Here is a 17649-nt window from a genome sequence, read left to right as displayed (position 1 = left end):
CTTCCCCAGAGTAGAACCTAGCTCCGCTTTGATATTGGTTGGACTGAGGCCTTTCAAATGAAAGTATTGTATCACATAACGATGACCAATTTTTTCCATGTTTACAAATTCACTGAGAGCATTCACTATTGATGGCTGCCAAACAAATACTAAACAACGTAGCGTCGTCAAACTTCAAATTTAAACTTTATAAGGTTGGTACTTTCTACCATAGTCATTCTTTTCAAACAACAATCGCTATCTATACGTCAGGTCAGGTACTTCTGGGACTACCCTCGTAATTCTTTTAATTCTTTTAATCAGACATTAAACAAAATTAATTTTATAATCTAAAGGCAACAAAGGTCATTTTTAATTTATCTTTTTATACGACTGCAAATTATTATTTAATTATATATTATGCAAATACTGATAAATATTAATAATAAAGTATTAAGAGGTTGAATTAATTCTGGTTTTATTTTGTCAATATTTCTTTTTTTTAAAGGAATGGTTAAATTTACACCAATCAAAATATTTTCCGTCGTTAGCTGCAACTTTTTCCCATCTTTCTGGCAACATAGTGATTCCACGACGATAGAACATATGTCTCTTGAAGCAATTCAATTAGACCATTTATGCACAAAGTAACTGCCAAAATGTGTTGCATCGATCGGAATAGATGGTAATTAGATGGTGCTAAGTCTAGAGAGTACGCTGGGTGCAGAAAGATTTCCTATTCGAACTCTAACAATGTTTGTTTAACGTTTGAAGCAACATGTGGACGAGCAATTATCGTGCAAAAGAATCGTTTTGCATCTATTGTTGGCTATCGCTGACCTTTTTTGAATCAATTCATCATTCAATTTGTTCAATTGTTGCTGATATCGTACCCCTCCTCGGTAACTGTTTCAATTAGAAGCCCATAGTACACCACACCTTCCATATCTTATCAAATAAAATAAACGTCCTAATGGCTGGACACGTCCCAGTATCCGACCACTTTGAAAAAAAATATTTACTATTTATTTTAACAATAATAAATGAAAGTAATTATTTCTTTTAACAATAATAAAAGAATGAAATAATTATAAAAAACGAATGAAATAATTGTAAAAAAACTCCAATATTTGACGATTAGTTGAAAAAAAAAATATGCTCAATTTGATACATTTATGTTAAAATAAAAATTAATTAAATAAGCATGCACCTATGGTTTGGCAAAATAATGATCAATCGTTAATAAATTCATTAAGAGATAGCATCTAACACATCGCTCAATAAGTTTGTAGGATGACTAATATAAACAACAACTTTTAGGCAAAATTTGACTTTATTCATCTACATAGTCTCCTTCCAGAGTGATACATTGATTTCAACGCTTCTTTAACATTTCGATGGCTTTTTTGTAGAACGATTTATCTTTGGTCTCAAAATAGGCTTCAATTTCGGTTTTGGGCGGTTTCGCCAGTTGTTGTTCACTCAGCTGACTGTCGATTTGACTCTGGAGTGTAGTGATGGATCCATGTTTCGTCCATTGTCATACCGCATCAAAAAATCCTTTTTATTACGCTGAAACAGCTCCAAACAGCCCGCTGAATCGTCGACGCGTTGCTGTTTTTGATTGACTGTGAGCAAACGCGGTACCCACTTCGAACCATTGTAACTTGTGAACTAAACGTCCGATTGTCTAGAAATTTTAACACGTATCATTTGAAGGTTAGTACTTCCTAAAAATCATATGGATTTGTCAATAGTAGCGTCATTTATATGTCATCCTACGAACTTATTGAGTGATGTGTTATATTTATATTATTTCCCGTTAGCACATACTAATTTTCTAATTGCGGTCAGACACTGGGACAAATATATTCGAACATTGGGCCATAATTTATTTCAACTGTCTGGTTACTGGTACACTAATGCGCTTCATTACTTATGTAATTCATTAATAATAGATATATACATTGGTCATTTTTTCTACTTAAGGGAATCTTAAGTTTTCAAATAAATGCAAATTTTATATCAAAACTATTCTTAGTATTATATATATTTTTTATGGCGATTTACGCTTAAACATTCCGTTACTGAGACATACGAGAGCGGTCCGATAAGTACTTAGCCTCACCGCCCGATGGCGCCACTATCGCAAGAGAAATTTACTATCGTGTAGTACATTCTCGTAGACGGCTACTGTCGAAATTTCAGCCGAATCGGACTCGTAGTTTTGTTTTGACCGCGTGTGGAAGCGGGCGTGTCCGCGGATTTTAGAAAAATGGAAAAAGAGCAATATCGGTCGGTGATTCGATTCTTGTTTTTGGAAGGGAAATCGCGCAGCGAAATCAAAGAGCGCTTGGATGCTGTATACGGTGACTCTTCTCCTTCGATGGCGACCGTCAAAAATTGGTTTAACGAGTTTCAACATGGTCGCACGTCGGTTTTTGATGAGCCACGCCCAGGTGCCCCGAAAACGGCTACCACGGAGGATAACATGACAAAAATCCACGATCTTGTATTGGCAGACCGCCGATTGAAGGTGCGCGAGATAGCTGAGACAGTAGGCATCTCAAAAGACCGCGTGGGTCATATCCTGCATGAAATTTTGGGCATGAGAAAGCTGTCGGCGCGATGGGTGCCGCGTTTGCTCACTCCGGACAACAAGCGCAACCGTGAGACCACTTCAGAGCAGTGTTTGACGCTGTTTAAGCGCAATCCGAAGGAGTTTCTGCGTCGTTTCGTGACCGTCGACGAAATATGGATCCACTGGTACACACCAGAGACCAAGGAACAGTCGAAACAGTGGACTTCACCCGGCGAACGAAGAAGGCGAAGACTGTCCTATCGGCTGGGAAGGTGATGACCACCGTTTTCTGGGATTCACAAGGTGTGATCTACATCGACTACCTGGAGAAGGGCAAAATGGTCACAGGGCTGTACTATGCCGAATTATTGGGCCGATTCGACGCCGAATTGCAGAAAAAACGACCCCATTTGGCGAAGAAAAAAGTGCTCTTCCACCATGACAACGCACCGGCTCACACCTCCGCCCTCGCCACGGTCAAATTGGTCGAATTGGGCTACGAACTGCTGCCCCATCCACCGTATTCTCCAGATTTGGCCCCGTGCGACTTCTTTTTGTTTCCAAACTTGAAAAAGTCACTCGCCGGGCAGAAATTTGAGTCGAATGAGGAGGTCATCGCCGCCACGGAGACCTACTTTGCAGACCTCGAGAAAACGTATTTTTCAGACGGGTTAAAGAAGTTGGAGCATCGCTGGGTCAAGTGTATCGAGCTAAAAGGAGACTATGTTGAGAAATAAATCGCCACTTTTCCAAAATTTTCGTTTTTCTTTTGTAGGCTAAGTACTTATCGGTCCACCCTCGTACAGCGCTAGTTATACAAAGCGCTAGTTGTATACGGCGCTACTTGTACATGGCGCTAGTTGTACATGGCGCTAATTGTACACGGCGCTAATTGTACATACACAACGTTAGTTGTACACATACAATTATGTTAGATAAACTTTGAATATAAATTTTTTATGTGAATTTATATCTTTCACTTTGATTTCACATGCATGATTATTATAAATTATTTTAGACAATTTTTAGTTATGGAGAATAATTCAGATTTAAATGTCGATAACTCAGATAGTAATTCAGATATGTTGAATTTGAGTATGCATCAAGACAGTACTAGAGCTTGCAAAAAAAGAAAATGGTAAGTAATGTATAGAGAAATTGATGAAAATAATACGAGATAAGATTTCTTTTCGATAACTAAAATAACCTAAATCATTAATTTTGTGATTGGACAGGAAAATCAAGATACTGAAGAGAAGGATAATGAAAGTAATAATAATTTTGATATTCAAGAAACTGTTAGTGCAACTGATATGGCAAAGATCAATGCACCTCATGCATTAATTTGGCATTTTTTTACTAAAATTGAAGAAAGCCAATATAAAGCTACTTGTAATATTTGCAAGATTGTCAGAAGTATTCCAACTAGTACAACAACGACTCTTCAAAATCATTTGAAGAGACATGTTAGTTCATACAATGAATATTTAAGATTAAAACAGCTTAAAGAAAGTAAAACTGTAACAAAGAATAAATTAAAAGAAAAATCTAATAGGCAGATGCCCCTAAAAAAAAGTTTAGATCGCACAATGGCTTACGATCCTTCGAGCAAAAAGCACAAGATATAACTAAAGCTATAGCTATATTTATTTCTAAGGGTTTACATGCATATAATATTGTCGAGGAACCAGCTTTCAAGGATTTAATATTTCTTCTGGAGCCAAAATATGTTGTCCCCTGCCGCACAACATTTTCAAGGTCAGTGATATCAAAAATATATAAAGAATTAAAAGATCGAATGCTTAAAATAATACATTTTGCAAAAGGCACTCTTCGTGCAATATGCATGACAACTGATTTATGGAGCTCTAGATCTGGCGATTCATATATAGCCTTCACGTTACAATTTCTCAACGAAGATTTTGTCATGCAGTAAATGACAATAGATTGTCAGCCATTTCCTAGTAAACCTGATGCTGCGGCTATTTGTAAAAAGATGGAAGATATAATTTTTGAATTAGATCTATGTGATCGAAAGATAAAGAAGTATATAGTTTCTGATAATGGAACTAATATGGTGAAAGCACTTAGTAATGATCCTGTATGCAACTTAAATAATGATTTAAATGATGATTTTGACATGGCTGAAGCTATTACAAAAAAATCTTGGGAACATATTCTTTGTTATAATCATACTCTACAATTAACAATTAGTGATACAAGGAAAGAAATGAATGCCAATGGTGTCATAGAAAAAGTATCCAGTATAGTGGGTCGTTACAATAGGAGTAAATCTGCAAGAGAATCACTTGAACATTTCCAATATGAGCACAAAATCCCGAATCATGATTTGATCCAAATGGTTTGTACGCGCTGGGATAGTGAATTTTTGATGCTGGAAAGATTTGTGGAGCAAAAACCTGCAATTATCAGCGAACACATTAAAGCAGGCATTAATAATCTTACAACTCAAGAATGGAAGCTAATAGAGGAATATGTTGAAGTTTTACGAACCTATTGCCACCTTCACTGCTGAAATGAATAGCCGGACGAAACCAATTCTATCTATGATATTACCTGTCCTGTTTGAAATTAAATTATCAATGGAAGATATTATTAGGAAAGGATCAAGAGGGACAGGTATAATGTTCGCAAGAAAACTTTTAGCCAACGTAAAGCAAAGATTTCCTGATTCAGAATATTGGGATTTACCATTATATAGAACAGCAATGTTACTTAACCCAAGATTTAAAGACGCTCTTCTTAGCAAGAAAGACAGTACTTCTTTACTTGAAGAGAAGGCTATAGAAAATCGAAAAAAAAATATAACCACTTCTGAATATCAGGCTTCAATTCAAATTCAATCTTCACAAGCAGAAGTTTTCTCTAAACAAAGTAAATGGGGTCATCTGAAAAGGAAGACTGATATAAGAAATGTGAACATTCCAAATGAAGAAGCAAAAATCACAATAGAAGTAAGATTTTTTTCCTGATGTTTATAGTTTTTGTAAATATCATCTCAAACTAATTTAATTATCATTATATGCAATAATTGATTAACAAATTCGTATTTATTACTATATTTTTCTGAAGTCAGTCAGTCTCATTTACATTAATTATAAAATTTACATCATAGTGATTCAAATTTTTATACTTATAAAAATATAATTATCAGAAATTACTTGAGATATTAGAATATAAACGCGTCTTTATTACAGAAACTGTAATTATATTCTAGCATTTCTGAATAAGATAATTCTTACTATTGACTACCCTATTTTCGAGAAATATTAATTAGAATAAATTTTGATTTCATACAAAGGTGGAGAATTATCCGAAGTTACCCACAATCGGAGAACAAGACGATCCACTCATGTGGTGGAAGGCAAACGCTTCACAATTTCCAACTTTGGCACCTCTTGCACGCCATTATCTTAATATTGCCGCAACAGAAACATCTAGTGAGAGAGTATTTTCCGTGGGAGGAAATATAGTCACTAATAAAAGAACAAATCTATTAGCAGATAATGTGAGACAAATTATATTTTGCCACGATAATTTGTCAGCTCTCGATTACCCACGCTTTGGGAAACGTTAACAGCACTGAATTGAAAAACACATCCTAAAAAATAAAGTTAAAAACTTTTAAAGTCAAATTATGGGTATTGCCTATTTTTTATTTTAACTTCATTTAAGATTAATATTTTACGTTACGTACTAAAAATCGCACGTATCCAAGATCTCATTTTATTTTAATATAAATTTATTTACGTACTGTGATTTACGTTATTCAGTTATAGTTTAGTTTGTTTTATATTTATTGACATTATATTGATATTATATTGTTGACATGTACTATAGACCTACTGTAATAATTAAAATTAATAAATAAGATTTCATTTTATTTTAAAGCATTAATACGTATTTCTTAAATTTATAATTAACTTAACTTATAATTAATAACTTAATTTAAATTTATTTAAATATATATTTTACTTTAAGATTATGTTACATTATCAATATTCCCTTTCGTATTAAAATCTTCCATCATTATTTGCATGTTTAATAATCATGTTAAATTTTTTAATGATTCGATTCGATTCGAATTCGAATTTGAAAAATGAGATTCGATTCGATTCGATTCGACATAAAAATTCTTGATTCGCACATCTCTATTCAAATCGATACGAAGCTCAGTTTAAAAGAAATCACTGCAGAAAGTTGAACAATAAAATTTCGAGAAAAACGCGTTTAAAATTTAAATGGACGTATATTTATATGAATATTTGTTTAAAAACAAAATTTTTCTACTCTTCATATCTTATATAAATATATGTAAAATTTTCATTCTTTATATATTTATTCAGTTCATCACAAAATCATTATCAAAAATAAGCACGATTTTTCAGTAATCTGACCCTCCAGTCCCCTTAAGCGGTGTTTTCATTCAATATCTTTCATTCAATGCTTGCAATTCAAAATTTTTGAATTTTTTTGGTTGACCAGTACGTCGTTTGTCACTCAAATCAAGATCACCAGTTTTGAAACCAAAATTTACAGTTAGAATATAATGGAGCTTGATCACCATAAGTTGTAACAAGCACTTCATGAACTTCAGTTGCCGATATTTTCAAATTAAACAAAAAAGTAATGAATGTCGAAAATGCGATTTCGTACGATCCATTTTAGACGCGTATAAACAATGAAACTGTCAATAACAATAGCGCGCAAGCTGTCATATGTCATAGAGAAATGTCAAATATTTCAAAGTTGTCAAAGTTCAACATTCGTACTAATCATTAACTTGTTACTAAAAACATCTATTGCTAGAGGCCAGAACTAATTCAATCTCCTAATATTTACAAACCCTTTCTTTTTATCAGTTTATAGTTAATGTGTGTAATATACACACACTATTTCTTTCAGTATGCTATTTATGGAGAAAGTATCTATTTTATTATACTATTTATTAACTGCTATATTGATTTCCACTGATTACTTCAACGTTCAATTCAAATTTATATTATCAAATATGCGATTGATGGATGCAAATAATGATGTATTTGTTATCTAAAGCTATCAAATCTCCGTGAACTGTATTTGTTATACACAATTAAGTTACGTTTTATAGATTAATTAGCAAAATGCGGTAATATTATAACTTTTGTCATATAACATTAGAATTATCAAACGTTAAAAAATACACAGTTTATAATTTCTTATAAATTCACTTAAATTATTAGGTGTACAACTTTGCTTCCGCCGTTTTCCTATAGATGGCTTTAGCGGTAAGTAGTAGTCGAAATAAATAGATCATAGACGTCATGCAATAAACTTGGGCATCTGTCAACATAACTCCATAGAAACATTAGTCGATTTGTATCTGCATCATAAAGTTATTCTCGATTGAAAATGTCAGTATACGAGTCAAATTCTCGTCATTTGCGGGAGGTTTTAATCTTCCGCAATATGAAGAAATCTACAGCCGAGGCTCATCGAATGCTCTCAAATACTTATGGTGAGGCTGCTATTAGTGAAAGAACGTGTCGTTAGTGGTTTCAACGCTTCAAGAACGGTGATTTTCACGTCGAAGACCGGCATAGCGGTGGAAGAGACAAAGTCAAGAAGAATTGGCACGATCATTGGGAGTGATTCAACAAGCAATTTCAAAACGCCTCAAAGACATGGGAATGATTCAGAAGCAAGGAAATTGGGTGCCGTACGAGGTGAAACCGAGAGATGTTGAACGGTGTTTATTTGCTTGTGAACAGTTGTTTGAAAAGCAAAGACGGAATTTCTGCATCGCATTGTGACTGGGGATGACAAATGGGTTCATTACGATAACCCCAAGCGCAGAAAATCATGGGCATATCCCGGCCATGCTTCCACATTGACGGCCAAACCGAATATTCACGGCTCCAAGGTCATGCTCCGTATTTGGTGGGACCAGCTCGGCGTAGTGTATTATGAGCTGTTAAAATCGACTGAAACAATCACAGGCGATCGTTATCGAATGAAATTAATGCGTTTGAGCCGAGCATTGAAAGACAAACGGCCGCAATATAACGAGAGACACGATAAAGTGATTTTGCAGCATGACAATGCTCGACCCCATGTTGCGAAAGTGGTCAAGATATACTTGGAAACGTTGAAATGGGAAGTCATACCCCAACCGCCGTATTCTCCAGACGTTGCTCCCTCTGACTATTACCTGTTTCGATCAATAGCACACGGCCTGGTTGATCAGCACTTCCGGTCTTATGAAGAAGTAAGCAATTGGATCGATTCGTGGATTGCTTCAAAAGATGACCAGTTTTTTCAACGCGGGATTCGTACGCTGCCCGAAAAATGGGAGAAAGTAGTGGCTAGCCATGGACAATACTTTGAATCATAAATGTATAACCAGTTTTTTACAATAAAGCCTCAAGTTTCGGAAAAAAACGGCGGAAGCAAAGTTGTACACCTAATACTCTTTAAAAATTACTTAAATTCTATATATTCTATATATACGTGCGTGCGTGTGTGTCTATATATGATATAACAATATATTTTTAATGGACAATACATTTTTAATGGACATTGAACAAAGCTAAAAGAAATAGATAATCATTTTTGCTTTTATATAATATATTTTTTCAGGAATCTCTCATTGCAACCATTATAATACAAATAGGTTATGTTAACCTCGCCAGTAATTCTAATACTAAAAAGTAAAACCTTTATCCGTAGACCTTTTAATTTGTTACGTTTTGAAATATTTAATTGTTTCTAGACACCTTAATTGTATTTCCCTCAATATATAATATTAATATACAGGGTGTACGAAAAATATGGAAATCCCTTAATATCTCGGAAAATACGCATTTTAGAAAAAAAGGTTTTATACAAAGTTAATAGGGTTTTATAAGGTGCATTACATGGCAATATTACTATGACCTTGAATAGCGTTGTCAAGGTCACGTGAAGGTCACCTTAAATTGGGATTTTGGACCGCACTTTTGGCTCCCCGGGCCCGCAAGACGGGTTTGGCTCTCAGCAATCTGATGTGAACCCAGGGGGGCCCAAGATGGCGGGCTCGCTGCCTATACGTTGGTGTCGTGCTCTTGATCCCTTTCTATGGGGCACCCATATGGGCGTCCCAACTCATGGCCACCGACCGCAACAAGCGCCTGATGCATCAAGCGATGCAGTCGGTGGTGGTGAGGGCGATCAGGGGGTACGGCACCGTGTCGTACATGACGACGACCACCCTGACCGCCCACCCTCCGTGGAGGTCCTTGCCCAAGTGAGGCACACCCTCTATTGGAGGGTGAGAGAGCTCCGCGAAGAGTGGGAGGGATTAACGGTCAGACGCCTGGCGGCTCTGAAATCCCAGTTCAGAGCCCGGGTCCTCGAGCAGTGGTCCGCCCTGTTGGCCGATCCTCGTGGATTCGGGCTTCGAGGCCGTCCGCCCCTGTCTGCCTGACGTGGCAGACAGGCGAGGAAGGGGACTCACCTTCCATCTGGTGTAGGTGCTGACCGGACACGGGTGTTTCTGTATCTGCACCGGATTGGGAAGGAGTCCACCACCGGATGTCACCACTGCCCGGAGCCTCAGGACACGGTGGAACATACGCTGGGGACATTCCCCGCATGGACCCAGCAGCGCCGTGTCCTGGCCCGGGCGGTGGGGTGCTGCGTGGTGGCATGGTTCGCGCCATGTGCGGAAGCAAGGAGATGTGGGGGACGGCGGCCTTCTTCTGTAGGGATGTAATGTCCAAGAAGAAGGCCGCCGAATGGGAGCGCCGCCTCGGCAACCGCAGAGAGCAGCGACGCCGGCAGCGCTCCCCCCGAGTTAGGAAGCGGGCCCGAGGTGGCGTCGGCCGAGGAGCCGCCCTCGATCCGTCGGGGGCCTTCTCGGCAACCTCGGGTCTGTTACGTTGATAGGGTATGATAAAGGGGGAGTGAAGGCCCGTTTGGGGACGGGCCCCACTCCCCCGCCCCCCTTGACGAACAAGGGGGCTAGGAAAGGGCGGGCGTCCCCTCTCTCCAGAATAGGAACGAGAAGGCCAACCCGGCCGGGTAACCGGCCGGGGTGCCGCGCCTTCAACTCCCCTTGTGGGAGGGAGGGCGGCACTTGAGCGTGGCACTGCAGTAGAGCCCTAGGGCCGGGGTGTTGGGGAGGGAATGCAGACGTTGTTCCCCTGGCATCCCACACAACGGCCCGAAAGGTAAACACACCGGTGGGGTTTTAGCCGGTAAAAGTCTGCTCGTGCGTGTGTGTATGTGTGAGGTGTACCGTTGATTTTGTTATTTGCATTTTTGTGCGGAAACCTTCCAATTTTAACATTGAATTGGCACATTGTCAAACTGTTAATGCATAGGTTTCGCCATTCAGATTACTATTACTAAGTGCGCAATTAAGTTCCCGGGTTTCACACATGGATGGCGCTAACGACACATGTAGTCCACACACATGTCTGAAGTTGTTTTTTTTATACCTTGGACATCTGTTAACAATAACTAGTCGTAATACCAACACATATCGCAACGCAAAAGTATTTTTTCTAACAACGAAGATGTCGAGTTTTGTGCCAAATAAACAGCATTTGCGGGAAGCTTTTCTGCTTTAACTTGAAAAAAGTGCAACTGAAGCACGTCGTTTGGTTGAGGAGCCTACCGCGAACATGCACCATCGAAAACTGCTTGTGATGATTGGTTTAAACGCTTCAGAAGTGGCGATTTCGACACTGACGACAAGGAGCGCTCCGGAAGACCAAAAACAATTGAGGACGCCGATCTGCAAGCGTTATTGGATGAAGATGATACGCAAACACAAGATCAACTTGCAGAGGCATTAAACATGACTCGCCAAGATATTTCCAAACGTTTACATGCCATGGGAAAAATTCAAAAGAAAGGAAAATGGGTGGCGCATGAGTTGACTGAGAGATAGATGGAAAATCGAAGAGCCACTTCCGAAATTTTGCTTTTGCGGCATGAAAGAAAGAATTCCCTGCATCGAATTGTTACTGACCATGAGAAGTGGATAAATTTCGAGAATCTCAAACGCAAAAAATCGTGGCTTTCACCTGGCGGAGCATCAACATCGACGGCACGGCCAAAAGGAGACAATGCTTTGCGTTTGGTAGGATCAGAAAGGAATCATGTACTATGAGCTGCTAAAACCGGGTGAAACTGTCAATGGGCATCGCTACCGACAACAACTGATCAATTTGAACCATGCATTGCTCGAAAAACGGCCAGAATGGGACACGAGATACGAACGAGTGATATTGCAGCACGACAACGCTCCGTGCTATCGCACTTCTATCGTCCAGGATACCATCAAAACGTTGAAATGGGATGTGCTACCGCACCCGCCGTATTCGTCAGACCTGGCCCCTTCCGATTATCACTTATTCTGATCGATGGCGCATGGCTTGGCTGGGCAACACTTGGCCAATTTCGAAGGAGTGCAAAATTGGTTGGATGAATGTTTTCGGTCCGAAGACGCGTCGTTTTATCGTCGCGGTATTCATGTATTGCCAGAGAGATGGCAAAAGTGTGTAGCTAGCGAGGGACAATACTTTGAATAAACCATTCTTTGTATTTCTCTTGAAATTTTCCATTTTTCGTTGATCAAAATACCCGGAAACTTAAATGCGCACCTATTGGGGATTTGAATAAGTTCTCGCTGTTTCCCGACAGATAGTGTTATCTTAGCCTTTTTGCATCGGGCAATACTACAGCCAACTTCATCGTGAAGCTCCACAATTAGGCTCGAAGTGACAGTATATGTTATTCCGCCGAAGCGTAAACAACATATTTTTTCATAGCGTTAAACATGTCGAATTTCGTGCCAGAAAAGTGTATTTGAGGGGAATTTTACTGTATTACTTTTTTCAAAAAAAATCTGCAGCTGAAGTACATAGAATTCTTATGGAGACTTACGGCGACCATGCTCTGTCGGAAACAACATGCAGAGATTGGTTTAGACTCTTTAAAAATAATGGTTTTGATGATGAAGATGAAGAACGCTCTGACGCACCGAAAAAGTTTGAAGACGAAGAATTGGAAGCATTACTCGATGAAGACCCATGTCGTGAAGACGCAAAATGAACTTGCAGAATCATTAGGAGTTGATCACGCAACAGTTGCCAAACGTTTAAAAGCATTAGGAATGATTCAAAAGCAAGGAAATTGGATGCCGTACGAATTGAAACCGAGAGACGTCGAACGGCGTTTTTTCACGTGTGAACAGCTGCTCCAACGGCAGAAAAGTAAAGGTTTCTTGCATCGTACCGTAACTGGCGATGAAAAATGGATACACTACGATAACCCGAAGCGTAGAAAATCGCGGCGTAAGCCCGGCCATGCATCAACATCGACGGCAAAGCCGAATATCCATGGTTCCAAGCTCATACTCTGTATTTTTTGGGATCAGCTGGGTGTAGTATACTATGAGCTCTTTAAACCCAACGAAACCATCATGGGAGGTCGCTATCGACTACAATAGATGAGTTTGAGCTGCGACGCTATTTTCTAAACGCCGACAAATAGCCGTCGGCCCACGCGTCACGGTCTTTCACACGATAACTTGGGTTGGGCGCCAAGTACGGACAGCCGCACCGTTCACCAACGCTAATCGCAAAAAAAAGTGTGACCACAACGCGGGATTCCGACGGGACCGGTAGCTCATAGCGGTTTAAAGTCGGTAGACGGGATGAGTTCGGCCGGAAGTCGGGAAAGCGTAAAGACCGGGAAGAAATAGAGCAGCGCGGCTTCTATGATAATTCTCTTTATTCCTTTTCGGGAGGCGGTATTTGCTCCGAATTTCGGCGGGACAATACAATTTTTCCTCGCACGCGTACTCGCGAGATTGGTACCGCTCTACGCAACGGAACCCACTTTTGAACGGGACGCAAACACCGAAACACCGAAAATATGCAGGTGAACGGTCTTAGAGTATGCGAAAACCTCTCGGTGGCGTGGTCCTGAACGGTCGTCGGTCGGGTCGCTCCCTGCGCGGGGTCAGTCACAGCCGGCGGTCGTCGGTTCGTCCGTCCTTTTTCTCGCTTTCGCTCGGCACTCGGCACCGCACGATACACCTCGTTGTCTCCGGTAGCGATCGGAACACCAAACAAAATCTCTATTGCGAGCGGAACACAAAATTTTGTCTCTGTATCGAACGGAAAAACGAATCTGTCTTTACGTGACGAAATCCGATCTGCTCCTCTCACACGAAAAACGGAATCTCAAACCGATCTCATCTTCTCGTCCGAAAAACGGAATCTCCCTCCTTTCTTTCTTTCTTTTCTTTTGTCTCTCCGTTTCGGGAGGGGTTCCTCTTTCCCCGTTCCTCACTCTTCCGATGGGACGGGAATCCTCTCGCGAATCGCTGTTGTCGATCCGCGTTATGTATGCTCTCTCTCTCTCTCTCTCTCTCTCTCTCTCTCTCTCTCTCTCTCTCTCTCTCTCTCTCTCTCTCTCTCTCTCCCTCTCTCCCTCTCTCCCTCTCTCCCTCTCTCCCTCTCTCCCTCTCTCCCTCTCTCCCTCTCTCCCTCTCTCCCTCTCTCCCTCTCTCCCTCTCTCCCTCTCTCTCTCTCTCTCTCTCTCTCTCTCTCTCTCTCTCTCTCTCTCTCTCTCTCTCTCTCTCTCTCTCTCTCTCTCTCGGTCTTTGTCCCGCTCGTTGCTCCGCGAGCATTGTCTTCGGGACCGTCTAGCCACTGTTTTTCGGCGAGCGGCCACGCGTCGTGGTCGTGCTCGACAGTATCCCGCCTCGCTCCTTTCGTCTCCTTTCATATTGTCGTCCAGGCTCGTCTAACAACAAATAGGCAGCCGGTAATCTATTTTCGGGACGACATACATTTTTCTAACAAGAAACAGTAATCGAGAGCAATCACCTGAGTGACATGAGCCTGGCGATGCATGAAGTCCTTTTAATCCCTCCGATCCCTCTTGCCATGCTTGTCGGCTCGGGAGGTCCAGGGGCACAAACTCGTGGGACACGAGACCGTCTCACCTGCACGCTCTTAACATTAATTGTTTCCGCTCAAATTATTATGATCTTTCGGGGAGTCAATTCAGGCTCCCCATTAACCGCACGGAATTTTCCTCCCCCCCCTCCCCCCGCGTCGTGACCGAGGCTTCGCATTTTAGTGACGGGCGCCTCGCGGCTGCTACGCCACAGAGCCGAGCATTGAAGGAAAAACGGCCGCAATACGAGGAGAGACACGACAAAGTAATTTTGCAGCATGACAACGCTCAGCCACATGTTGCAAAACCAGTCAAAACCTACTTGGAAACGCTCAAATGGGAAGTCCTACCCCACCCGCCGTATTCACCGGACATTGCTCCTTCCGATTACCACTTGTTCCGATCAATAACTCATGGCCTCGCTGAGCAGCACTTCCATTCTTATGAAGATGCCAAAATATGGGTCGATTCGTGGATAACCTCAAAAGATGAGTCGTTCTTTCGACATGGTATTTGCATGCTGCCAGAAAGATGGGATAAAGTAGTAGCTAGCGATGGACGATACTTTCAATGACATGTTTTTTACTATTTTTTTTAAATAAAGCACTCATTTTCACGAAAAAACAGCGAGAACTTATTCAAGTCCCCAATATATTCTTAAGTTTAACACAAAGGATTCAGTTATATTTATTAGTATTACCGTCCTGTTACTGTTATAGTTGCATTTACACCGATTAATATCTGTACTAAATAATTACAGAAAAAACATAATTTTTAACCTTCTAACGTAATAGTGCTACGCAGTGTGTACTCATTGTTCATTGAAAAACTTGCTATCACCATTATTAATTCTACAAAAACTACTCGTTATCACTCTGATAATTTAAGGAATAATGAATTAGTATAGAAAGTATTGAGTTAATATAGATCTGTTAAGATAATGATCTTTAAAACTTGATAAAAACGATACCAACTCACTTCTTTCTATAATAATTCTATAATAATTCATTACTTCTATAATAATTCATTACTCTTTAAATTACCAGAATGATGGCAAGTAGTTCTTGCAGAATTAATAATGGTGATAGCAAATTTTTCAATAAACAATCAGTAATCACTGCATAGTGCTGTTACGTTAGAAGCTAAATAAAAGTAAATTGTCTGTAATATTTTAGTACAGATATTAATCACTATAAATGCAAGTGTAACACTATAAATGCAAGTGTAATTTATACAGAGTGTTTCATTTTAATTTCCCCAGGAAAATATTTGGGAAAATAATGAAAAATCGGAAAAATGTTTTAGACAAAAGTTGTACGGTTTCTAGGGGACCTAAGGTGGTGCCATTAGTTTGACCTTGAAGAGTCACATGAAGGTTATGTGAAGGTCATTTTGAATTTCTTAAATATGTAGAACATCCTATATATTTTTGCATATTCTTGTAGCTTATCTTGAGAGCTTTCCAAAACACTATAAATAAACATTTTTTCATCAAATACTTTTTGCTATAAGGTTTGAAACTCATAGTAACGTTAACGCCGGCATTAGCATTACCCAAGATGTATCACGTGAAGGTTGCCCGATCGGATTTACATCTCTTGTGTGCGCGCGCGCGCGCGCGCGTGCGTGTTTGTGTGTGCGTGTGCGTGTATGTGTGTGTGTTTTTTTATAAAACTATCAAATTAATGGTACCACCTTAAGTTCCCCTAGAAACCATACAACTTTTGTCTGAAACATTTTTCCGATTTTTCATTATTTTCCCAAATATTTGCCTGGGGAAATTAAAATGAAACACTCTGTATATTTCTTGGATAATCGGAATAAATATAACTCATACTATTGTGATTAATTTGTGAATATATTTGCATAAACAATATCAAATGTCAAGATAAGTTAGGTTATAAGCATTGACACCTGCGCGGGCCCAGCACTAAAACTTAGACTCCATTGGTCTGTTCTTTCACTGCTGAACTGGTGCAATAAGCTAGAGCGAGAAAACCTATATTTGTCTCACTTTAACTTATTGCACCAGTTTAATAGTGCAGCTACAAAGAACAGACCACATGTATGCGGTAGAGGCAAATGCTGCGGTGACCAATCAGGAAACAGGCGTAGATCCGGTCGTGGCAAGCTCCAGCATGCGTCTGCATTCTGATTGGTCACCGTAGCACTTGCCGGAGTTTTACCGCATACATGGAGTATAAGCTTAAGCGACAAGTTTTTTACAGTCGCCATCTATACTGGTCTGATGGAACTGGACATTTTGACGACGAATTTTCAGACGTGATAGTTTTTCACGATTTCGTACTTTGAACTAAAATATTTCGACTTACAATGCACCTAGGACAAAAGTAAAGACAGTTTTGTAAATCGACCCCAAGGAATCTATTGAGCCCACTTAGAACTCAATCAGATTAACCGTTTGGGTGATACGATAATCTTGCCTCCGATCAGTTATACCAAAACTACGTTAAAATAATTTTTAACGATTGACTGATTAGAAACAGAAAATTTCCTATTTTTATAACCGATATTTCCATCTAAATCCTATTCTTCCTAGTAATAGAACAATCAATTATATTAACAAAATCTTTTTTTATTGAATTGTAGAAAATAAAGATTACTTTGCATTATTGATTTTGCATTATTGTATTGTATTGAATCAGGAACAACTTAATAGGAGGTTTATTCCTTTCTATCTAAATAAGATCAAATAAACTGAAATATACGTATGTTTACAAAACGTTAGGTGCAGTTTGAAAGACAAGAAAGACAGTTCTAAATTGGAAACTAAAACGAACATTATACAGGATGACACTGAAAAAGGTGGCCAAACTTCGATATTCTACTCCTCCTAAGGATAAAAAAGGTCATACGAACATAGGTCCGGAAACTCTTCCTTTCCGAGATAAAAACACTTTTCTGTTTATAATTAAATATTATGAATGTTTGAAACTTAGTTAACACGCATTATTATGCAGTATTATGGGAATGTTTGAAGTTTAGTTAACACGCATACTGTTAATCAATCTCGAGCTGCGGCAACTCCGAGCGGACAGGGAGCGAGAGGAATTCCAAGAGCTTTGGAATCAGCAGGCCACAGGCGGAGAACCTTCACAGCTAAGTCACTC

The 17649-nt window shown here is 39.5% G+C and overlaps 1 protein-coding gene across 1 annotated transcript; it reads left to right on the top strand.

The window, feature by feature from the left end:
• The first annotated feature begins 4698 nt into the window (after nucleotides 1-4698).
• On the top strand, nucleotides 4699-6246 carry LOC109504253 (zinc finger BED domain-containing protein 4). Its single transcript, XM_019843381.2, has 2 exons — nucleotides 4699-5535; nucleotides 5883-6246. Exons 1-2 carry the CDS (start codon nucleotides 5056-5058, stop codon nucleotides 6156-6158), a joined length of 756 nt encoding a protein of 251 aa, XP_019698940.2. The 5' UTR covers nucleotides 4699-5055; the 3' UTR covers nucleotides 6159-6246.
• Nucleotides 6247-17649: the final 11403 nt, after the last annotated feature.

Source organism: Harpegnathos saltator, unplaced genomic scaffold (genome assembly GCF_003227715.2).
Source record: "Harpegnathos saltator strain DR-91 unplaced genomic scaffold, Hsal_v8.6 scaffold802, whole genome shotgun sequence".
In the NCBI taxonomy this organism is placed as follows: Eukaryota; Metazoa; Arthropoda; class Insecta; order Hymenoptera; family Formicidae; genus Harpegnathos; species Harpegnathos saltator.
The sequence above is the reverse complement of the archived record's forward strand: the minus strand, read 5'-3'. Positions and strand labels throughout refer to the sequence as shown.

What these genes read in the sequence shown, in the direction of transcription:
- LOC109504253 (XM_019843381.2), top strand. Translation starts at nt 5,056, where the DNA reads ATGTTGAAGTTTTACGAACCTATTGCCACCTTCACTGCTGAAATGAAT. An exon ending in AAGCAAAAATCACAATAGAA is followed by an intron (nt 5,536 to 5,882) that starts GTAAGATTTTTT and finishes TTTCATACAAAG; the next exon opens with GTGGAGAATTATCCGAAGTT.